General features: G+C 41.4%; 1 protein-coding gene and 1 long non-coding RNA gene across 2 annotated transcripts; one reads left to right on the top strand and one right to left on the bottom strand.

Moving 5' to 3' along the window:
* Positions 1-5,489: 5,489 nt before the first annotated feature.
* On the bottom strand, positions 5,490-13,685 carry LOC121904915. Its single transcript, XM_042422711.1, has 4 exons — positions 13,519-13,685; positions 7,920-11,212; positions 6,857-7,799; positions 5,490-6,161 (listed from the first exon to the last, which is right to left on the bottom strand). Exons 1-4 carry the CDS (start codon positions 13,534-13,536, stop codon positions 6,024-6,026), a joined length of 4,392 nt encoding a protein of 1,463 aa, XP_042278645.1. The 5' UTR covers positions 13,537-13,685; the 3' UTR covers positions 5,490-6,023.
* On the top strand, positions 11,154-24,084 carry LOC121904916. The gene is made up of 3 exons (XR_006098311.1): positions 11,154-11,242; positions 11,427-11,499; positions 23,810-24,084. It is a non-coding gene; the product is annotated as an uncharacterized LOC121904916 (long non-coding RNA).
* Positions 24,085-24,371: the final 287 nt, after the last annotated feature.

Here is a 24,371-nt window from a genome sequence, read left to right as displayed (position 1 = left end):
TTTAATGTTTTTATAGCCTGTTGCACTAATAGCATTAAAATGACACACAGTCAGTTTCCTGTTTCTCTGAAGGTAAGAAAGGTTTTGACGTCCACTGAAGACTGAAAACCAGAGTTGAGGAGGAGGTTTGAGTTTCTTTTCCTCCTTCAAAAGAAACCTTCAGACTCAGTTTACACTCAGACGAGGTCAACGTGTTCTGGATCATGAATGAATCATACAGTGAATGAAAAGGTGTTTTAGCTTGTTTGTCTTCTGGGCAGGTCTGTTATATCACACAAAAGCAGCAGAAATGTGCGTCAGCAGTTGTTGTTTGATATTTAAACACAGATTCATCATTTAAAGCTGCACTTAGAAAGGTTTTTTATGAAACGACCGCAGCATGAAAAGCATCTCGTCCGTCACTGGTGCGCCGTATGGATTCCTCTTGTGTGTCACTGCTCCCTCTGCACAGGAAGTGACCGGCCGATCCAAAAAATAGAGACCTGAGTTATCTGATTAACTCTGAGGAGTAAAATAAAAAAATACAGACGAGGTGAAACGTCCAACAGCTCCGATAATAATAATACTCACAGCTTTTTGTCAGATCATAACCTGAAAAATAAACATTGAAACACCCAAACAAAAAAGTTCTACTAACAGATTTAACATATATATATATATACAGTATATATATTCAAAGTTTTGATGTACTGACACACAGCATAAACATGCAGTAGAGCACAATTATAAGAAAACACGTATCTGGTTTTGAAATAGATTCTGATGTCGCTCAATTTGCTGCTGTTGATGAAAAACATCCAAACATAAAATATGTATTTCAAGTTCTCTTGAGAAATAGTGTGTTTGGACGGTTTAAAGTACAAAATATGTGAAAGTAAAATATTAACCCTTTCATGCATGAATTATGATAACCTCAGTCAGGATTTTTATTCCTCTTTAGGCATGAAAAAAAATATTTGAACTTCATTTTTTTTAAAACCTGCAGGAGTTTTTCACACATCCACTCAGGTGGACAGCCTGCATTTGAGTTTTCAACTGAAGGAATATGTATTTAACAAACCAATGAATACAATTATACAGTATTTGAAAACTATAAAATAATATTTATTTTCAAAGCTGTTAAACTAATGTTTTAACATATTTTAACATTCTAATACTGCTCAGTGCAAAACATTGAACCTTGTTCCTGACTCCTCAGCCTCTGCCCTCTGTCTTACTGCATTTATATAGCACATGAGCTACACATGACTTGAAATGCAGAAGATCCTTCTTTTCTAATCCAGACATTCTTTTGAAGTGCCAGGCATTCCCTCAGCATCCACAGTATCCTCAGCTCCCTCAGCTCCCTCACCTCCCTCAGCTCCCTTAGCATTCTCAGCATCCTCAGCATCCTCAGCTCCTTCAGCATCCTCAGCATCCTCAGCATCCTCAGCTCCCTCAGCATCCTCAGCATCCTCAGCATCCTCAGCTCCTTCAGCATCCTCAGCATCCTCAGCATCCTCAGCTCCCTCAGCTCCCTCAGCATCCTCAAAATCCTCAGCATCCTCAGCTCCCTCAGCTCCCTCAGCATCCTCAGCATCCTCAGCTCCCTCAGCATCCTCAGCTCCCTCAGCTCCCTCAGCATCCTCAGCTCCCTCAGCATCCTCAGCATCCTCAGCTCCCTCAGCTCCTTCAGCATCCTCAGCTCCCTCAGCATCCTCAGCTCCCTCAGCTCCCTCAGCTCCCTCAGCATCCTCAGCTCCCTCAGCATCCTCAGCTCCCTCAGCTCCCTCAGCATCCTCAGCTCCCTCAGCTCCTTCAGCATCCTCAGCTCCCTCAGCTCCCTCAGCATCCTCAGCTCCCTCAGCATCCTCAGCTCCCTCAGCTCCCTCAGCTCCCTCAGCATCCTCAGCATCCTCAGCATCCTCAGCATCCTCAGCATCCTCAGCTCCCTCAGCTCCCTCAGCTCCCTCAGCATCCTCAGCATCCTCAGCTCCCTCAGCATCCTCAGCTCCCTCAGCTCCCTCAGCTCCCTCAGCATCCTCAGCATCCTCAGCTCCCTCAGCATCCTCAGCATCCTCAGCTCCCTCAGCTCCCTCAGCATCCTCAGCATCCTCAGCTCCCTCAGCTCCCTCAGCATCCTCAGCATCCTCAGTTCCCTCAGCTCCCTCAGCTCCCTCAGCATCCTCAGCATCCTCAGCTCCCTCAACATTCTCAGCATCCTCAGCTCCCTCAGCTCCCTCAGCATCCTCAGCATCCTCAGCTCCCTCAACATTCTCAGCATCCTCAGCATCCTCAGCTCCCTCAGCTCCCTCAGCATCAGCTCCCTCAGCATCCTCAGCATCCTCAGCTCCCTCAGCTCCCTCAGCATCAGCCTCCTCAGCTCCCTCAGCTCCCTCAACTCCCTCAGCATCAGCATCCTCAGCATCCTCAGCTCCCTCAGCTCCCTCAGCATCCTCAGCTCCCTCAGCTCCCTCAACTCCCTCAGCATCCTCAGCTCCCTCAGCTCCCTCAGCTCCCTCAGCATCAGCTCCCTCAGCTCCCTCAGCATCCTCAGCTCCCTCAGCTCCCTCAGCATCAGCTCCCTCAGCATCCTCAGCTCCCTCAGCTCCCTCAGCATCCTCAGCATCCTCAGCTCCCTCAGCATCCTCAGCATCTTCAGCATCCTCAGCCCCCCCAGCATCCTCAGCATCAGCTCCCTCAGCATCAGCTCCCTCAGCTCCCTCAGCATCCTCAGCTCCCTCAGCATCCTCAGCATAGCTCCCTCAGCCCCCAGCATCCTCAGCATCCTCAGCTCCCTCAGCATCCTCAACATCCTCAGCCCCCTCAAAACTGCAAGCTACATTCTAATAATATAAATCGATTTACAGCCAAAAAAGTTACTGCAGATGAAGTATGTTCAAGAACAACAAAGTTGCAGTAATAGTATAATTGTAGTTGAAATATAGCGAGGCATGATGTCCAACTTAGTGGACAGATGATTAATCGTCATTTTCTCCCAACATAAAATCAATACTTGAAAACTTTAACAATTGTTTTACTCTTTAGTTGTTACTTGATGTTACAAAATTTACCTGCAAGGGTCTACTACCATAGAAGGATTGGCAAGATATTCCTGAGCTGCTGAGCGTTTCCGGCCAGTCAGCGGCCATCTTGGTTTTGAGAAATTTGTGTTGCACTTACAAAGGCTGGCCAATGGATGGCAGCGTATGGGACGACACACTAGAGTCCACTGTGTTGGCTGATGTGCAACTATACCATCAAAACCCATGCATATATACTGTCCACTGTAGTGACCACCATGCATGAAAGGGTTAAAGTATGTAAACTTAGCTTTGAGCAGAACTTTTAATACAATGTGTACAATTTGAGATTTAAAGTACAAGGCACTAAAGGTTTTTATAGGTTATATATAATGCATATTTTACTAATATTAGATTAGATGTGTTTAAGCTTGTGTTTACCCTAAAATACTCAGGGAATTTATTGCTATGTCCATTAAATTCCCACCAGTGTTTTTTAATTTCAACTTCAGCCGTAAACAAATATTCATAATTCATAATAATGAATCTGAAGAGTGATGAGGGTATGAGTCTCTGCTGCTGGTTTACATCACATTCAGATAAAACACATCACACTCTGCAGTGTAATGACTGTATGTGTCCACTAGAAGGCAGCATGACAACAGGACAGAGGAAACCTTCAGTCCACAACAGGAAGCTCCCTCAAGATTTCACTCCTGGTCTCAAACCAGTTACATCAACGCCGCTCCTGGAGAAGACTCTGTGTATGTTTCTTCATTTTAAAACAAGAAAAAATCAAACTAAACTGAGTCAGTGATGATCAAATACAGTTTCAGAGCAAATGAATTCAGTTTCAAGTTTACTGGAATTCATTTCCAAACTAATAAATTCAATTTCAATTTATGCTTTTCATTTTTTTTTTCAGTTTTTAATGCAATTATTCATGTTGAGCAATTCAAATTCACATATGAATGATTCAAATTCCGTTTCTAGTGACATATTTCTGCCCATATAAAGGCTGACAAAGGAAAAATCATCATAAAGTGTCTCAGTGAGATGATGGAGCCCCACGAGCCTCCATGACAGCTTCACTGCTCCTTGGCTCAGGTGCTTTTAGGGGGACTCTTCCTCAAAATGTTCCCTCCTTTGATGATCTGAAGGTGGTGGAGAAGGCTGTCTCACATGTCGGTCCCAAATCTCTCATAGATGTCCAGTTGAGTTGAGATTAAAAAGGCCACATAGCACATGATTCACATCATTTTAAACACTCATCAAATCATTTAGCTCCTTGTGCTTATATGGAATATTTTTTGTTTCATCGTTACTTTGCCATTTGTCTGAATATATTGAGGCACATTTATGATCCCCAGGCGAAGACTCATTCAGATTTTGATGCCATGAACTTTCCTCCGACGCCTTCAGGACACTTTTTGCACGTTCAGACCAACAACCGGTCGGCTAGAAGAGCTAAATCCTCAGTATGTTTGGGTTTGTAAGCTGCTGAGAAAACATTCTCACCAACTTCCATTAAGGTCCATAAAGTAGCTACTTTCAATAATTTTATTCATTCATGTTTTTTATGGAAGTAAACGTGTGAGAAACAATTACATGACAACTTGGCAAACTGCATCTGCTGATGAAGATCAAGTGATATGATGGAAAGATCCAGAACAGCAGTTAAATTCAATGAGGCTATTCAGCTCTCTAATGATAGAGTTTGGGCACTTTAAACAGGACATATTCTGCACATTTATTCTAGAGCTTTACTGGAATATATTTGCACGTTTACAGTTAAAACTCCTTTTTATCTTATTTTGACCCTTTATGCAGCCGGAGCAGACTGAAGCCCTGGTTTTTGACTTACAGGGAGCATTTTTACACATGTTCACCTTTGACCATGTTTTACATCCAACATCATAACTGCATAAAAATGACAGAAAATCCAAAAAAAAGCATGTTTTGTCCCCTTTAAGGTACATTTTGTTGTTTAATTCATGGTTGTCTTTGTAGTTGTTTATGGTATTTTGCCTATTTTTTAAGCATGTTTAACTTCTGAATTTCAAACCTTTTCATGATACTTGTGTGTATTTTAAAATGAACTCATGTATAGGCTGTGTTTGTATTAGTAGTAATAGTAGCTATGTTGAATGTTGTCAGCTCACAGAGGCAAATTCCCAACAACATCTTCTTCAATCTTCTTTATCTTATCTGTCCAATACGTGCATATTGTTGGGTGTAATGAACTTTGCATCCTCTGGGGGGCGCTAGCAGGAGGTGAAGCTGTTTGTCTTATTGCATCAGAGACATGTTCCAGTTCTTTGTCAATACAGCACTAGAAACATCACTGTTAAAGCATTTATTTACCAGACAAACAAAACACCGAAAAAAACCAATACAATCTATATTATTTTTAGGTAGTTTATTAAGGATAGGAAAGGATAGGAAAGGATAGGAAAGGGGGGAGAAAGAGTAGGGTTGGGGGATGAAAGTAGGGTGAAAGGGGGAGGAAGTGAGGAGGGAAAGTAGGGGGGTAGAAAGAGGGGAGATAGAGTAGGGTTGGGGGATGAAAGTAGGGTGAAAGGGGGAGGAAGGGAAGAGGGAAAGTAGGGGGGTAGAAAGAGGGGAGATAGAGTAGGGTTAAGAGTTGAAGTAGGGTGGAAAAAGGGGAGAAAGGGAGGAGGGGGAGTAGAGGGAAAGCAGCGGGGTATTAAGAGGGGAGAAGGAGTAGGGTTGGGGGATGAAAGTAGGGTGAAAAGGGGGAGAAAGGGAGGAGGGAAAGTAGGGGGGTGGAAAGAGGGGAGAAAGAGTAGGGTTAAGAGTTGAAGTAGGGTGGAAAAAGGGGAGAAAGGGAGGAGGGGGAGTAGAGGGAAAGCAGGGGGGTATAAAGAGGGGAGAAAGAGTAGGGTTGGGGGAAGAAAGTAGGGTGAAAGGGTGAGAAAGGGAAGAAGGGGAGTAGAAGGAAAGTAGGAAGGTAGAAAGAGGGTGTAGAGTTGGGTTTTGGGTTGGTAAAGGTAAAGGTTTTCATTCTAGAGCATCGTTACAGCAACAGCAGCACAGGCAGCAGCAGCACTTCCAGATTATTTTCAGCAGAGAATGCTTTTTGGTCCGAATGGTGTCTTCTTGAGTTGAAGCCGCCATTTCTTCTTTCTTGCTCTTGCCCTTTTTGGAAATTTGAAGAAAAAAAAAAACAAAACAAAAAAAAGGTAAGTTCAGGGAGCTCAGATCCTTACAGGGGACAAATTCTGCATACTTCCAAGTGTATATTTTTATTCTGGGGCTTTACTGGAATATCTTTGCATGATTTACAGGTTTAAAAAAATCCTTATTTTTAGCTCCTGTCTCTTTAAGGCCCCCCTCCCAATTCCATGGTCATGGTCCCATGGTGGGAAGTATAACCATGTTTACCATTCGACATCATAATAATATAAAAACAATAGAAAATCACAAAAAGCATGATATTTCCCCTTTAACTAAAATAAAGAGTACAAGGTAAAAATCCTCTATTGCAAGTCAAAATTGCAATAAAAGTTATCCGTATTGTCAGTAAAATGAACTTCAATGCCCAAAGTTGTTAAATCAAACTTTTTGACCTGATTCTCATGCTTTCAGATTAAGTTATATGAGGAAAGAAAGGGAAAGTTCATCAAGACCAAACAAGAAGTCCAGATGCCTTTAACTTACTTCTTTGAGATTATAACAGATAGCTCACCATGAAGCCTTCTTAGGGGCTTCGCTGGTCTATTCAACATAACTGAACTGTGAACTCTGAAATCTTATTGTGTCTTATTTGTTCTACTCTGTTTTGTTTCAATCTGGTCTACTCAATTTCAATTTAAATATGAATGCATCCATACCTTGCAGAGGACTCGGCAGACTCCGTTGCTGCTCTCAGCACTCGAGTCACTGTACTGAGTTTCGGCCACAGATGGACTCTCTGGGTAATCTGAGATAGTGGTATTATCCTCGAGATTAGCTGGTGGAAAGTAGCCAGTGGAGTGTGGAGGTGGGCTGTTTCTGCTCTCCTCTGACATGGTGTCCCCATTTTCAGCTGAAGAGCTGGTGGATGTTGTTTCAGGAGTCAAAGAGCGGCTATCTCCAGATGAATCGACAACCTGCTCCGCCTGTATCTGGCTTTCACGTCTCCACCATCTTATTAAGCAGCTCCACCACAGCAAAGTCTTCTTGGGGTCTTTGCTGTCACTTGCAGTCACAAATCTGGAATTGTCAGTGTGAGGATCTGAATATCTCTGATTCCTTGCAATGTCTTGAAATGTGAGCCAGAACTTCATTCTTGTGACAACTCCCATCAGCATCTCCTTGCATCTTCTGCAACTTGAAAACTGGCAGCAGGTGGCAGTAGGAACAATGGAGGATACTTCGTCCAGTGAGGCTTGTATGGTCTCTGACAAAAGGGAGTTGAGCTCGTCAGTGACCGTTTTCACAATGGTCGCAGTGAGTTTGGGTGGTATTTTAATTGTCCTGTCTGAACGAAGCACGTCACAAAAAGCCATGCCTAAGGAGCTTTTCACACTTGTCCGGATGTCATCGTCAGTGATGGCAAAGCTCTCCCTGACAAGCTCTGAGGGCAAGTTCTGGCCAACTTGCTCTGTATTGCATTCCTCGGAACAAGTGGGACTTGTCATGGTGCCATACTGCGGAGCGGATGATTGATTGATGGCCTGTGATAGAGCGTATGTGATGGCCTCTATGGAATGCCTTAACACCTCCATACCCATGTCAATGATCTGCTCCTTCACATCCATGTTGTAAACACCTCTCTTTATTTCCTCCAGCTGCCTGAAAAAGAAAAAGAAAACAAAGCAACATGGTAAGACAAAAATAAAATTGTACACAACAAATGTCACAAATGTACTCAAGTGTTAAAATGAGTTTCAGTGAGAGAATTAGATAACTTACTCGTCAGTGAGGCTGCCATAGAATTCTTTAATGATGATGTAAAAGACGTGTTTCAGTCCATGGAGCTGTACTGCTGCTCTACTGCCTTCCTGGGATGGTTGGGGATGTTTGTCTTGGCCTGAGGGTCCTGGGGTGGAGTACCTGTCCATGACCATGTCTTCACAATGCCCTGCTGCTGGTGATGATCTGATGGGGAGTGGTTCTGATACTATATCTTCATCGTCAACATCAACCAGTACCAGAGGGGCATGGCTCGGGCAAGCTTTCACAGCAGTATTCATGTCCTCACTGGAGTGCATGTGGGTGGGGGTGGATGCCACTTGAGGAGACGAAGAGCTTGGTGTACTCTGACTGTCTGATGCATCATCCTCTTCCTCCGGAATAGGGTGAATTTTGTTCTTTCTGAAGAAGTCCATGAACTTCCTCCTTTGTATGACAACACTGGTACCTCTGCCTGTCTGTCTCTCAGTTTTTGAGTCTGACTCACTGGATGTTTGTGTCCGGTCAGCCTCTGCAGTGTCACTGATGTTCTCAGTGGAGGCAGTGGGGGACATCCCACTTGGTTTTGTCTGAGAGGTTCCTGGTGTTGCATTCATGTCTGTAACCAGGTCTCGAGTTGGTGAAGAGCTCTGACTGCTTGACTCGGCTGCCTCTTTCTCATGTTGGTCTGGAGCTGGGTGACCCGTGTTCCCGCTCTTCTTTCTAAAGAGCTTTGTCACGCTCTTCCCCGCAGACTTCACCTTAGACAAAAAGCTGGTATATCTTTCAGTCTGTATCTCATGTTTTGAGTCTGACTCACTGGATATTTGTGTCCTGTCAGCCTCTACAGTGACACTGATGTCCTTACTGGCGGATGTTGAGGCAGTGGGGAACATCTCAATTGACTTTGTCTCAATGTCTTTGGATGGTGAGTCGCTGGTGGCTGATCCGACGACCTCATCCACATGTTCTGCCCCTAGCTGGACCTGAGAGGTTCCTGGTGTTGCATCCATATCTGTAACCAGGTCTTCCTCCATGAATTCCTCTAGTGTTAAATCCTGATCTTTGTTGTCAACATCCACCAGTTCCAGAGGGACAGTGCTCAGATCTGAGTTGGCAGCAGTCCTGATGTCATCACTGGAGCGCACTGAGGTGAGGGAGGATGTCTCTTGAGGAGGTGAAGAGCTCTTACTGCTTGACTCAGCTACCTCTTCCTCATGTTGATCTGGAGCTGGGTAACCCTTGTCCCCACTCTTCTTTCTAAAGAGTTTCGTCACACTCTTCCCCGCAGCCTTCGCTGTTTTGTACAAAAACCTGGCATATCTTCCAGTCTGTCTCTCCTTGTCTGACTTAGGGGATGTTTGAGTCTTGTCAGCCTCTACAGGGACACTGATGTCCTCATTGGAGGATGTTGAGGCAGTGGGGGACATTTCAATTGGCTTTGTCTCAATGTCTTTGGATGGTGAGTCACTGGTGGCTGATCCAACAACCTCATCCACATGTTCTGCTCCTAGCTGGACCTGAGAGGTTCCTAGTGTTGCATCCATATCTGTAACCAGGTCTTCCTCCATGAATTCCTCTGTTGTGACATCCTGATCTTTGTTGTCCGCATCCACCCGTTCCAGAGGGACAATGCTCAGATCTGATTTGGCAGCAGTGGAGCGAACTAAGATGACAAAGGATGCCTCTTGAGGAAGTGAAGAGCTCTGTATGCTTGACTCAGCTACCTCTTCCTTGTGTTGGTCTGGAACTGGGTAACCCTTGTTCCCGCTCTTTTTTCCAAAGACCGTTGCACTCTCACCCGTAGACTTCACTGTGTTACAAAAAAACCTGGTATATCTTCTAGTCTGTCTATCCTTTTTTGAGTCTGACTTACTGGATGTTTGAGTCTTGTCAGCCTCTACAGTGACACTGATGTCCTCACTGGCGGATGCTGAGGCAGTGGGGGACATCTCAATTGGCTTTGTCTCAATGTCTTTGGATGGTGAGTCGCTGGTGGCTGATCCGACGACCTCATCCACATATTCTGATCCTTGCTGGACCTGGGAGGTTCCTGGTGTTACATCCATAGCTGTAACCAGGTCCTTCCCCATGAATTCCTCCGTTGTGACATCCTGATCTTTGTTGTCCACATTCACCCGTTCCAGAGGGACAGTGCTCAGATCTGATTTGGTAGCAGTCCTGATGTCATCAGTGTAGTGAACTGAGATGGCGAAGGATGCCTCTTGAGGAAGTGAAGAGCTCTGTATGCTCGACTCAGCTACCTCTTCCTCATGTTGGTCTGGAACTGGGTGACCCTTGTTCTCTCTCTTCTTTCTGAAGAGCGTTGCACTCTTACCCGTAGACTTCACCGTGTTACAAAAAAACCTGGCATATCTTCCAGTCTGTCTTTCCTTTTTTGAGTCTGACTTACTGGATGTTTGAGTCTTGTCAGCCTCTACAGTGACACTGATGTCCTTACTGGCGGATGCTGAGGCAGTGGGGGACATCTCAATTGGCTTTGTCTCAATGTCTTTGGATGGTGAGTCGCTGGTGGCTGATCCGACAACATCCATACATCCATCCATATCTGTAACCAGGTCTTCCTCCATGAATTCCTCTGGTGTGACATTCTCATCTTTGTTGTCCACATCCACTAGTTCCAGAGGGATAGTGCTCAGATCTGATTTGGTAGTAGTCCTGATGTCAGCTCTGGAGCACACTGTGACGGAGGATGCCTTTTGAGGAAGTGAAGAGCTCTGACTGCTTGACTTGGCTGCCTCTTCCTCGTGTTGGTCTGGAGCTGGGTGAACCTTGTTCCCGCTCTTCTTTGTAAAGAATGTCACTCTCTTCCCTGCAGACTTCAAAAACCTGTTATATTTTCCAGTCTGTCCATCCTTTTTTGTGTCTGACTTACTGGATGTTTGTGTCTTGTCAGCCTTTACAGTGACACTGATGTCCTTACTGGAGGATATTGACATCTCACTAGGTTTCATGTTTTTGGAGTTGCTGGAACCTGCATCCATCTCTGTCATTAGGTCTTCCTCTGTGACGTCCTGTTCACGGTGCTCTGCAAACACTCGCCGCATGTTAAAAAACCTGTGCAACTCCTGCCCCAGTTTTTGGTTGGTGCAACAAGCCACTGAGGATGCATCCTTGTCGTGATCAGCTGCTGACTTAGAGTGTTCCTCAGTCTCCCACCGGCTGATCGACTGCATCAGTTCATTGATATTGCCAGCAGCCCGATCCAGTGTCTCTGAGACCAGCGTGTCAGCGATCTGGTCTGCCTCATTCTCCATGTCTGGATCCAGAGGGCTTTGTTTGACATCTTTATTCTGTTGGAGAAAAACATACAAGGGAAAACTGTAAGACACTATTACTACTACTGTTGAACCTGTGATATAACACATAATCTAGTGATAAGTATGACTATAAATGGCTGGGGGACTTCACATTAGTAATTTGGTGGATTGTTAAAGCAGTAACGATTCATTTCTACCTTCTTGTACTTTTCACGACTCATATGATCTTTGTGTTTTAACTTTTTAGGCAATAGCAACAGATTTTCAGTCATTCATCTGTACACAGCTGTCAGCACCAGATGACTTCAATCAAGCTTCAGGTGAGTAACAACAACCCCAAAACATTGCTACTGTCTTCTCATATTCTCCAGCAAACCATACTAACTGATTTCCCTATATAAATGTGCTTTTAATTGACATACGTATATCTTTAAATTGCTTTCATTAATTATAATAACTATCAGTGACCACTTGTTATGACATGATTGAATGTGATGACGCTTGAAGATTGTGGTATGCAATTTAAAGCTCTGGAAAAAGTAAACCTTTGGGTTGATATTATTTTATCAAACATGCATTGATTCACACACAAGTATTAACTTTCTAGAGCAGAAAAGTCTATTTGCTGGTTATAACAAACAGTTGTTAAGGAAAGAAAAATCTCTTTGGTGCAACAACTCACATCACTTGCATGCAGAGCTTCTGCTGTTGTCCTCTTTCTCATTCGCCAAAACCAACAAATACAAAACTATTTCATACCCTCCATTGGAGGAGAAATATTCAGAACTTTTACTTTAGTAAAAGTAGCAATACCACATAACAAAACTAAAATTCCTTCATCTGAAATTTAATTTTTCTTTAAAATTACAATTTGAGAGTTTAACGCAATTCTTCTAGTTTGGTCTGTCTTAAAACATCAATCATGAGCCTAAATGAACAGTGAAACATGTTTTTCTTGCTGTATTCTTCCTGTTCATACTGACCAGAAGATCCTTTCATAAAGCGCTTACAATGTAAGTAATGAAGGACAAAATCCACAGTCATCATTCTGTGCGAAAACATATTCAGTAGTTTATATGAAGCTAATATGTGCAGCAGACTAAATTAGTCAAATCAAGTGGCTATCTTCAAAAAACCAAATCGCCAGAATAAAATGTTGGCATTGTACATTTCTGCAAACCACAGATATGCTGAACGCTGCATTAAATTGATTGATTTATTGAACAGGACAGTTTGCAGTATTAAATATAAATGATGCACTGCACCAGACTTAGCTTGAAGCTAATTTGCATCCGTAGTCCATTACAATCAAAACATACAACAGCACAACAACAAACAGTACAAAGCAAACCCCCCCCCCAAAAAACAACAACAACCCCCCTCCCCCCCAACAAAGAACATACCATACAAAATACAAAGCTACACACAACAGCACATCACATACACCCACAATGTCAATTAAAATTAATAATGTAAACTAGGCTCAGTGGTCACACAGCTGATTCCTCTTTAGCTGATTTTTTACTTTGGCCTTGAATGTATTGATAGAATTACAGTTCTGGCCGTTATTAGTTGAATAATTATGTTTTATGTCATGAGGTTTGGTAACCACTTATTTAGAAAAAGAGAATAACAGCTGCAAATGTCCCGACGTCTTGCTAAAAATATCAGTTGAAACGGGAAGCGAGCAGTGGTCTCTGCTGCTTTGATGCTTATGCAGCTTTGTGTCATGCAACTAACCAACCGCCCAACCTGCCTCCTCCTATCATGGAATTTAGCTTATATAGATGTCATCTGAACTACGTCACTTTCCCTATGATACGTACTGTAGAAATGTTGATATGCTACGTATTAAATCTATTGAGATGTAGAGATTCAACGTATCTGTGGTTTGCAGAAACATACAATACCAACATTTTATTCTGGTGACTAGGCTGCTTTAAAAGTTGTTTTTTTTTAATGCAAAATTCCCTCTTCTGTTGTTTTAAGACAGACTAGAAAAACTGTGAACCTCCTTTGAAGTCCAAAAATATTAAAAGCATTATTTCATATGCAGAATGGCCCCGGTCAGTGTGTATCATTGTATCATAACTGTAATCTGTTTTAGATGGTTGATGTGAAGCTAAGTTTTACTACTATATACTGTTGGGTTGTTTAATCAATACCAGTGCATCATATTTCATAAACTGATTGTATGTTTTATGTGTAAAATCTTGTTCTGAGAGAACATCAATAATACAATTTGAAATGTAGTGGAGTAGAAGTGTAACGTGGCCTAAAATGGAAATACTCAAGTAATGTACTGCTCAACCACTTTAGTTAAAGGATTGATTAAGTACCTTTCTGTGTTGAGACATTTTCCTTTCTACTGTCTTTGCTCTTCTTCGTTTCTTTTTCAAGCTTTTCTCTTTCTTGACGCTTTGGTCTTGGAGAGACGGGTTGTGTTCTCGTGGTTGAGATGTACTCGGTTCACAGTCCAGGACTGAAATGATGTGATCTGTAGAGATGCTCTAATTCCAGACTGGGTCAAGGGACAGTGTGTGATGTCACAAAAGAATATTCCTTTTTGACATCATCATGTGATGTCAAGGAGTTTTATTCTGTTCTGTTCTACACGCACACACATACATTCTACACACACACACGTTTGTTTTTCTATCCTTATGGGGACGCTCATTGACATAATGCATTCCTCAGCCCCTAACCCCATATAACCTTAAAGGATGGGTTCACAGTTTTTTCAAGTTTGTCTTAAACCAACAGTCAGGAGCCCAAATGAACATTAAACCTGTTTTTCATGCTGTAATCATTCCTCCTGTTCATACTGACCATTAGAAGATGAAGTAGATGTGAAGCTTATATTCAGCTTCAGCAGTCTGAGTTAGTCATATCAAGTGGATATCTGACACATTTACAGTCTTTTTAGCATCAGATCATTTGATTGCAGTTTCTTTAATGTGAGGATTTGCTGCTTTCTTCTGTTTTATATGATTGTAAACTGAATGTGGAGCTTTGGACGGTTGGTTGAATAAAAGAAAACATCTGAAGATGTCTTCTTTGACATTTTTATCCACTTTCTGACATCTTATAGACTAATTAACTAATCAATAAAGAAAAATGGCTATCAATATACGGAAAATGAAAATAATTGTTAGTTGCAGCCCTATGACTGCATTCATATTGAAGAAATCCTATGAGATTAGTCAATCAACACAAAAATGACTCTACAACAGTTTTGATAATCAATTAATATTTTAAGTAATATATCGTCTCAAAATACTAAACGTTCTGCTTTCTGGTCCTTGGACAGTGTTTCCCTGTTGAGCTGTGGTGGAAGTATAGTAACAAAAAGAGGAACTTTGGTACTAAAAAGACTGTAACGTTGAAAGATATCTACTTGATTTGACTCATTTGGACGCTAAAGCTTCATATTAGCTTCAGATAAACTTTTAAATACATTTTTGCACAGAAGGAGGACTGTGGATTTTGTCCTCCATCACTTCCATTGTAAGGTCATTATGAAGGGATCTTCTAATGGTCAGTATGAACAGGAGGAATGATTACAGCACGAAAAACAGGTTTAATGTTCATTTAGGCTCCTGACTGATGTTTTCAAGACAAGTTTAACTCTCAAATTGTAATTTTAAAAGAAAAAGAGTATCACAAGATGAATTAGATTTTTCTCCCCATTAAAACAAAATATTACAAGAATAAAGTCATGGTTTTGCATATAATTTAATTTTAAGCTCTAATTTTACAGCCAAGACAAGTTTATTTGTACAGCACATTTCAACAACAAGGCAATTCAAAGTGATTTACATAAAACATAAAAGGCATCAAGACAAAATGTCAAAGAAACACAATCATCCCTTTTTTATCAAAGTATTTTGTCTTTATTATCAAAATCTCACATTTAATAATAATAATAATTATACATCATTTTATTAAATTATACTTCTTCAAACTTTCTCCAGACTACGCTGCCAACAGTACGCTGAGATCAGAATTTAAACACATATCAAGCACATTTCCACTTGACTGTTGTTGTTTAGTAATCTCATTTAACGCCAGATTATAAAATGTCACCAACAGGAAGAAAGAGGATTTGTTGAAGCTATATTAAGATTGAAGATTCATGCCAAACAAGAGAAAGAGACACAGAGAGCCCGAGGAGACGCAAAGATGTTTGTATGTGAATTTTTCCAAACAATTTTAATATTTCTCTGACTGCTACCTGACTCAGACACATAAACACAGGACTCTGGCTGGAGGCTTCACTCAAGTCACGGATGAACTTTAAAACGTTCATTCTTGTTGAAAAGCTGGTTTATGTGATGTCTACATCCATGTTGTCACGGTGATCTGAGAGGATAAATTTACCAACCGTGTCTAATGTCAGCCTGAACTGTGTCTGACTGTCATGTGACACACGCTGGTTGTAAAATACCTTTAAAGCCACATAAAAAACCCACGAATTTAGGGATTAGTAAGGTGTTAAAGAATCACTTTAGATTTTCCTCTAAAGCAGGAATAAATCTTGTTTGCTCTCAACCTTCTAATTTATGATAAATAATTTATTCCAGTCTAGATGCTGTGGCCTCTTCATACGAACTTCATACAAAATCAATGGAAAGAACGCAAACAGATCATTTACTGTTGGTGCGGCTAACTGGGGCAAAAATGTGTTGGTGTCTGCATTGGGCAGTAACACATTACTTTGTAACTCGCTACAGTAATATAATTACTTGTGTCAGTAACAGTAAGGTTACTTTTACACTTGGGGGTCGGCGTGTTCGCTGTCTTACAGGATTAATGGAGGGTTGATATCATCAGTGTTGTCTTCAGCTGGCAGACGCTCTTATGTTGTGTGCTCTTAGCTGGTTTGCTGATGTTAGCCAAGGGAACGCATTTATTTATTATTTAATTCATTTAGGACCTACGTGACGCGTGTTTAGTTCAGAGTTCAGATGTGTGAGTCGTGCAGCGGAGCTCTGTGTGCAGTCTTTGAGGCTACCCTAACGCTAGCTGTTGGATGGTCAGTAGCCTAAATCCTCTAAACTGTTTCCTTCACTGTTGTTAGTTATAGTCGCTTTAAAGGGCGGGTTCACAGTTTTTCAAGTCTGTCCTAAAACAACAGTCAGGAGCCCAAATGAACAGAGAAACCCGTTTTTCTTGCTGTAATCATTCCTCCTGTTCATACTGACCATTAGAAGATCCCTTCATAATGACCTTACAATGGAAGTGATGGAGGACAAAATCCACAGTCCTCCTTCTGTGCAAAAAATGTATTTAACAGTTTATCTGAAGCTAATATGAAGCTTCAGCGTCCAAATGAGTCAAATCAAGTAGATATCTTTCAACGTTACAGTCTTTTTAGTGCCAAAGTTCCTCTTTTTGTTACTATTCTTCCACCTGCAGCTCAACAGGGAAACACTGTCCGAGGAAACACAAAGAGGGAATTTGATGCTAAAAAGACTGTAAATGTGTCAGATATCCACTTGATATGACTAACTCAGACTGCTGAAGCTGAATAGAAGCTTCACACAGACTTTTAAATGACTGTGTGGACACACTGTGGATTTTGGCCTCAATCACTTCCATTGAAAGCACATTTGAAGGATCTTTTAATATCCAGTATGAACAGGAGGAATGATTACAGCGAGGAAAACCTCTTTCACTGTTACTATGGACACCTGACTGCTGGTTTAAGATAGACTTGAAAAACTGTGAACCCGTCCTTTAACAAGATGCAAGCATTGCAGTTTGGGTCATTATAGCATGAAACAAGAGGAGAAAGCTGACCTCTTTCATTTGGAACTGAACTTTCACACCTTCATTCAGACAGGAGTTCTTCATCCTTCCTCTGTGACCATTTGAAAGGTCACACATCTCATCTTCACTGTTCTCTTTCTTCTTTCTTCTGTGCAGTAAGTAGTTCACACTCCTCCGCTGACATTATGTTTGCACTCTGCTTGCAACAATAGAGTGTGTCTGATATGCTTTTTTCCCACAAAAATAAATCCAATTACCTCGTTAAAATCCTTAAATTGACATCTCCTCCTTCTCCCTTTGATTATCACTTAATCGTTTGGAGTCATTTTTTAAGAAAAAAATGACAACATTTTCTGGTTTCTATGACAGTAAACTCAATATCTTTGGGTTGTGAACAATACAAGACATTTGAGGACATCATCATGGACTCTGGGAGTCACCGATCGACATTCACCATTTTCTGGCATTCTTACACCAAAAAACTTGAGAAAGTAGTAGGTACACGTGTTAAACTGGGATTTAAAGTGTGCACAGACAAACTTTCCTCCTTCAGCAGATGAAGGTGAAAAAACAAACCATCAACCTCTGAGGCAAGAACAAGGAGGGACGGATGAGAAGAAAGCACGAAAGAAAGAAAAGAACTTTAGGTTTGATGTTTGCATCCTCTGCATCGTCATTATCATCATCCCCCTAAAAGACAAACAGCATCAAATATTTACATCTTTCAACATCTTATCTGTATTTTTCTTTCGTGGCTCCATCTCATTAAGTCTCATTCATCTGCTGAGTGTCGGGCTGTTTTTCTCGGCAGCTGTGTGAAGCCAGCGCGGTTCGTTGGTCGTCATCAGTGTGTTAGTCGTTACTGGTTCCAGCATTGATGTTTCCAGTCTGTGAAGCTGCTATCTGATCACATGGACGAGAGGCCGTTTCTGACAATGGAAGCTAATTTACTGCAAACTGAGAAGCAGCAGGAGCAGAATACATGCTGCTGAAGTTAACTCACGCTTTTATTTTATCTCATATCATTATCTCAGTCAGAAGGAAACAGAAATAAAATCTTCATGGATGCTAACTTGTCCAAACTGCTGTGAGAGAAATGTCCACGACTTGAGATACTGATTCAAACAGTAAATTCTGTTCACATGTACTGAGGTGGTGGCAAAAGGTCTTGAAACTTCAGCATAACAAAATCAAAGGTGTTGGTATTGTGAGTAACTACAACATAGAGGAAAAACTTTATAGTTGTCTAGCATATAGCTGTCAATTTTCTATATTTTTCTTATCGTCAAAAAATCTCATGTGCAGAACCAAACCAGCAGTGAAATATTCTAGTAGGTCTGTACTGTCTTTAGGAACAGGAAACGTGGATTGTATTGTTTTCCATGTCTTCTGAATGAAGTTAGCATTAGCAAATGAAGAGAAATGTCCAGACCACATGATCATATACACAACAGAAATTCCACTTTCTCCCTTCACATCGTGTAATCTGTTGTTGATCATGGGAGGAAATAAAGAATCCAAGTTTTGAACCCAAAGTTATATCAGTGCTTAGACTAAGACTGAGCTAACGTCTCTCAGCTGTTGTATTTCCTCTTCTGGACACTGTAGCTCATACAAGTACATCAACTCCCACCATTTCCTCTTGTGTCAGACGTATAGTTCTTGTCTTTGTATTGATCAGACTCTGACGCAGATATTGGAAACTTTTCAAAAGACTTCAATACAAAGTCAGGAGGTTGTGATATGTAGCAGAACAAGCTATCAAAGCTGTAAACAGAACCACATTCCTGCACATGCTCAGTGGCGTCTGCCTTACACAGAACTACTCTCCAGAGACTGAAAACATGATGCTGTTATTAGTCTTTGGAGCCGTTTCTAAACAAACTAACTTGACCAAACTCTTCATGATGAAGGAACATGTCACCCAGTGTGACTCACTGACCTGTTTTTAATAGTTTCTGGACAACAACGGAGGAATAAGATATATCAGGCTTTGATACACACACAATACTTGTTAGTAGATCAGTTCATAGTTGGTTTGGATCCAAACATGAGATTTGTTGACAAGAAGAAAAATATAGAACATTGCCAGACTTAGACGAACTTTGTCTCCCAAATAGAGACCAAAGATCTTTCTCTAAAGTTTTATTTAAATCTATTCACTAGCATCTGTGTTTTTGATTAATGATTCATAGAGAATTTTTCAGTTTTATTATACATCAAAGATGGTTTGTTCATTAGCCAACAGTCCAATCCTCCACTGAGAGCTTTCAGAGTAGAAGAGTGCAGCAGCTTAACTCCTTCTTAACTGGATTCCACTTAATACTATGTGACACTATGTCGGATAGATGGGAAGGATTAGAAAGATTCCCATATTTAGTACTTGTGCGTGTTCACGTCATCTGACAACTTGGGAAGGTTGTATGAGGGTGTAAAATATTGTGCATTGACAAAGTTACATTATATCCATTAAAATTGGGTTTAATTACATTGAACATGTGATGTTTGCTTGGTTTTCAGGCACTTCCACATCGATAAGTGCCAAGTCGGCTATATCAGAGCATTTGGAAAAATCTCAATTTCCCAGTCGTAATTACGACTTAACGTGAATGTGAAATTAAAAAAAGCTGAAATTGTAGTAACTCTGATATGACCTGCTTCAACTTTGACCTACTGTACTTACTGTATTTGTGCTCACACAGTTATCCTGTGAAATGGCAGATTATCAGCAACATTTCAGGTGCACTCACTTTCAGTTTGACTTTCAGTGTTTTAGTTCATCTGTGATTGTGTCTGAGGCCACTCCCTTGTTCACAATTGACTATATAATAGGTGTTAAAGCCATTGGGATCATCATGTCTTAGGGATAGATATAGCTGTGTGTCATCAGCATAACTGTGAAAAGAAACATTGTGCTTATGAATTATATAACCAAGTGGAAGCATGTAGAGGGAGAAGAGTATGGGGCCGAGAACTGAGCCCTGTGGAACCCCACAGGTGATGTCTGCTGTGGATGATGATGACTAACATATTGTGACGAAGAAAATACTATATAAATAGGATTTAAACCAGCTTCATTCTAAGTCTGAGATACCTACCCACTGTTCAAGGCACTTAATGAAAATAGTATTATCTATGGTGTCGAATGCCGCACTCAGATCTAGAAGAATTAAGACTGAGCTTTCTCCTGCGTCTGCAGTGAGGAGGAGGTCATGAGCTACTTCTGGCTGTTTCTGTGCTGTGTAGCACCCTAAAACCTGACTGGAACTTTTCAAAAAATGTCATTATGGTTTAGAAAAGATACTAATTGTGTAAAACTGTTTTTTCTAAATTTTTACTGAGATTAGACGGATCAAGGCTGGGGGTTTTTAAGGAGAGGCTGGATTACTACATGCTTAAAACTAGAAGGAAAAGTACCTGTAGCCAGAGAACTGTTGACAATAGAAAGGGTGCTAGGACTCATTTGAAATACAATATGCTTTAAAAACAATAAAGAAATTGGTTGAAAACAATTTAAAACAGCTCAGTTAGGGGACATAACATAAGTCCCTGTCAGCAGGCGAGATCTGACATCTTATATTATCAACCTTTTGAGTAAAACAAGCTAAAAATTCCTCACACTTCTCTGTCGAGACTTCAAGGCTGTGGCTGCAGGAAGGCTAATGACAGAATCTATGGTCAGCAGAGGTCTTGCATCCTTTTTTATTAGTCTTCCATTTATGCTCAGCTTTTTTCTACTTACTCTTAGAAAGGCCCGAGTTTTATCACTGAGCCACAAAACAGCTCGAGGTTTTGACCTCCTATTTTTGAGAGGAGCTATGGAGTCGAGCACCACCAGACGGATTTTGATTAAAATGATTGACCAGTTCACCAGTCTGACTGTGGGATGTCATGGAAGTTACGTCACCGTGAGGTGCAAAGAAAATCTCAGTTGAGCTAAAAATGCGAGAGCTGAGTGGAGAGGAGGTAGACAGAAGTGCCTGTGCATCAAAAATAATTGCCTTTCGGTCAGAAACACACATATCCTTTGTCTCAAGATGATACAGGGGCAAACCAAAGGAAAGTACAAGGTCAAGAGTGTGTCCCTCTACATGAGTAGGTTCCCTAACAGATTGTCAAAAGACTCAATAAGCTGCATAAAATCAGTGACAAGTATTAAAATTCTATCATATCTAGGCACGACGAAGGACAGAAGGTCAGAGAATTCCTGCATTAGAAACACAACACGGGAGCCTTTTACCAGGAAACGAAGTGATTCAAAGGTGGGGAAAGTGCTGTTAAAGACAGGGGAACATTTTAAGTGATTTTTAACTGCTAACTCATGAGAAAAGAGTAAAACATGGGGGTGTAGCTTCAACCAATGGAGTAGAATCATTCCAGTGATCATAAAAAAAAAAATCTAAATTAAAAGAACAAATAAAATCACGACATATAAAAGATTTATTGGAGAGATTTAACAGGTCGGAGGTGGGAGAATAAGCAGGCGGCTGAGAGGGAATATGAATCAGGTTATTTACACTGGCAGCTGTTGGTTGTGTCACACAGGGAACTGCTCTGAGTCTATGGAAAGTCTATGGAAACAACAGTATTGATGTGGAATATGTGTCATGAGGACATCGGCTGGGGGAAATGAATTTCCTACCGCACCAGCGTGTCATGCTGTCATTATGCAGGCTCTGATGACAGGACGGTGAGCGTCTCCTTGACTCCGCCTGCAGACTGTTTGCAGCTTCCAGTTCTTCAGTTTGACACAGTGAAGAGAGAGAACAAAGGTCTGCAGAGGCTCTGCTGCTGCTGCTGCTGCTGCTGCTGCTGCCATCTTCTCATGATTTAACTCTCACACAGTAAAAACACATCTTCACATGCTGGAGGTGGAACAAACAGCCGGCGTGTCATACAGCTCTTATCAGAAAATTATGAGGTTTCTTTCTTTTTCTTAAGAAATATCAAAATCCAATGAGAAAAAAAGGAAACATTACATTAAAAGACACACAAACACATTGCTATTTTTATAAAATGCCAAGAAAAGAAGTGAATGTTATATTTGTTACATGATGATACGAAGCAGGATCTGTACAATTGGCAGAACAGTGTATAAAATGACCCACTTTGGACAGAGATGGAGTCACCGCGAGGAGATGAGGACGTTTTGAAGAGAAGAGTGTGGCCTCGTTTCCTCTTGTCTCACCTCCAGTAACATCTGGGAATACCTGCTGCAGCTTCGTCCTTGGAATGATCTCCATCCACCTCCGATGTCTTCTCGCTCAACAGAACTGGGCTAATGAGGTGTCCCAGGCTGGGAATTCTGGGAAAGCAGCAGGAATGATCCGAGCAGGCGGAGAGAGAGAGCGTTGGTTGTGCCCGTCCCTCGGCTCGGCTCGCCGGTGTGGTCGTTATTTCATGTGAATTAAACTGTCTCCGCTTTTAAAGTCTCTCCTGCAGCTTGTGAAATATTAAAACATAATTACATCACTTTAACTGATGTAGCCAGAAATGTTATACATGAAAAAGGCTTATCTATCTATATATCTTCAGCTCGTTTCATGAGAAAAGATAGATCTTTTATCTCTCTCAGAGGAGAGATAAAAGTCTTGCATTAACGTGGATCAAAGACTGTAAAGTTCCCTCCTCACTGCTCACATCAATCTAAGCTTTTAACAGATGAAAACAGTCCAAGACGGAGGATTCAGTCACTCGTTTTGTTTCTCTTATTCATTTTCAACACGTCTGTGAATCCCAACGATTCCTCCAAATTTAACGAGATACGTGGTTCGACCATGTGACTGCAGAACGACGCCCTGTCGCACCTGTCGACGGTGATCGTCAGGACAACATCATCTGTCTGTAGCATTACTTTACAAAACTGTTACACATCACTGTTAAACAATAATGATGTTTTATGATGTGACAACGCTGTGGTTAAGGTCTGGTTAGGTTTAGGTACAAAAAACACTTAAAAAACACACAAAGTTTGGGTTATAAACCCATAGACTGTATAAAAATATGGACGTAGTTATCGTGACGTCACCCGTTGGTTTTTGAAGAGCGGTTTTGAAGCTCAAAGTGAGCCACTCCGGCCGTCGCCATCTTGGCAGTGTGTGACGCTGCCTAACTCCCAGCCAATCAATCAGTTATCAGTTATAAAAAAACAGTTGTCATGAAAGAGGAAATTAGCTACAGAGACCAAAACCATTTTTTGTACCAGGCTGTAAACATGTTTATTTCTGCTGTAAAGTTGGGCATTTTAACATGGGGGTCTATGGGGATTGACTCGCTTTTGGAGCCTCAAGTGGCCATTCAAGGAACTGTTTTTGGTACTTCCGCATTGGCTTCATTTTTCAGGTTACTGCTTGGTTAAAACTACCATGTTGTTGAGGTTTCAGAAACAGTGTTGTCATGGCAACAGTAAACATCACAGGTTTAAAAAGTTGTCCTGACTCACAGCTGGTCCAAAGTCCACTTACTGCAAGTTAGAGTTAATTCATCCACCTGACCCGCCACTATGAATGTGGTAATTTGTCGCCTTATATAAACATCATGTGAACTGCAGCACAGCTCCGAGTCATAATTACTATGACTGCTAGATGGCATCTGTCACTCAAATGTCTGTAAAATGTTCTGAAGTTATTGTTAAATTATTAAATACCTGCAAATTACTCAGAAAATTTCCAGGAAATGAGTATAAAATTAAGGGACCTGTGAAATAAAGTGTTACCAATCACATGATCAGACGGCTGTCAGTAGGAGTGTACTGTTGAATCTTTAGAGCATCATAAGTGTCAGTTTGATTAATATGAGCCCTGCGTGGTTTCTGGTTCTGACCTTATTTTCTGCAGGTTTCTGCTTCTGGTTCAAAAGGTAAATCTCTGATTCGCCGCAACAATAGAGAAAGTCTCTGACACCCAGAGGAAATCTCTGCGTGGCCTCGTTGGAGCTGAATATATTCAAGAGGCTCGTTTTTTAAAAGCGGAGCAGACGCACCGAGTCCCAGCAGAGAGGACAGAGACGGGACACGCCGACGGGCAGAAGACGTGACATCTCACAGGGACGCAAGGTGACCGCAGGACGATGGTCGGAGGATTCTTGTTAAAGGTGCAGAGTGGAGAATTTAGTAAGAATGGACTTGGCAGAAATGGAAGATAATGTTCATAAGTATGTTTTAATTAATGTATAAACACCTGAAAACAAGAATCATTGTGTTTTTGTTACCTTATGATGAGCCTTTATATCTACAGAGGGAGCAGATCCTCTTCCACAGAGCCCACCATGTTGCACCGCCATGCTTCTACGGTAGCCCAGAATGGACAAACCCTGGCTCTAGAGAGGGCCACCGTAGGTTCTCCTACATCAGGGGTGTCAAACTCTGAATGTATTACTTATTCAAGTTACAGATAATATATATATATTTGCATAGATGTTA

The sequence above is a fragment of the Thunnus maccoyii genome, chromosome 10, assembly GCF_910596095.1.
Source record: "Thunnus maccoyii chromosome 10, fThuMac1.1, whole genome shotgun sequence".
In the NCBI taxonomy this organism is placed as follows: Eukaryota; Metazoa; Chordata; class Actinopteri; order Scombriformes; family Scombridae; genus Thunnus; species Thunnus maccoyii.
The sequence above is the reverse complement of the archived record's forward strand: the minus strand, read 5'-3'. Positions and strand labels throughout refer to the sequence as shown.

Coding starts and splice junctions, on each gene's coding strand:
- LOC121904915 (XM_042422711.1), bottom strand. Junction 7,800..7,919: donor TATGGCAGCCTCACTGACGA/GTAAGTTATCTA, acceptor TTTCTTTTTCAG/GCAGCTGGAGGAAATAAAGA. Junction 6,162..6,856: donor TCTGCCGAGTCCTCTGCAAG/GTATGGATGCAT, acceptor ATTTCCAAAAAG/GGCAAGAGCAAGAAAGAAGA.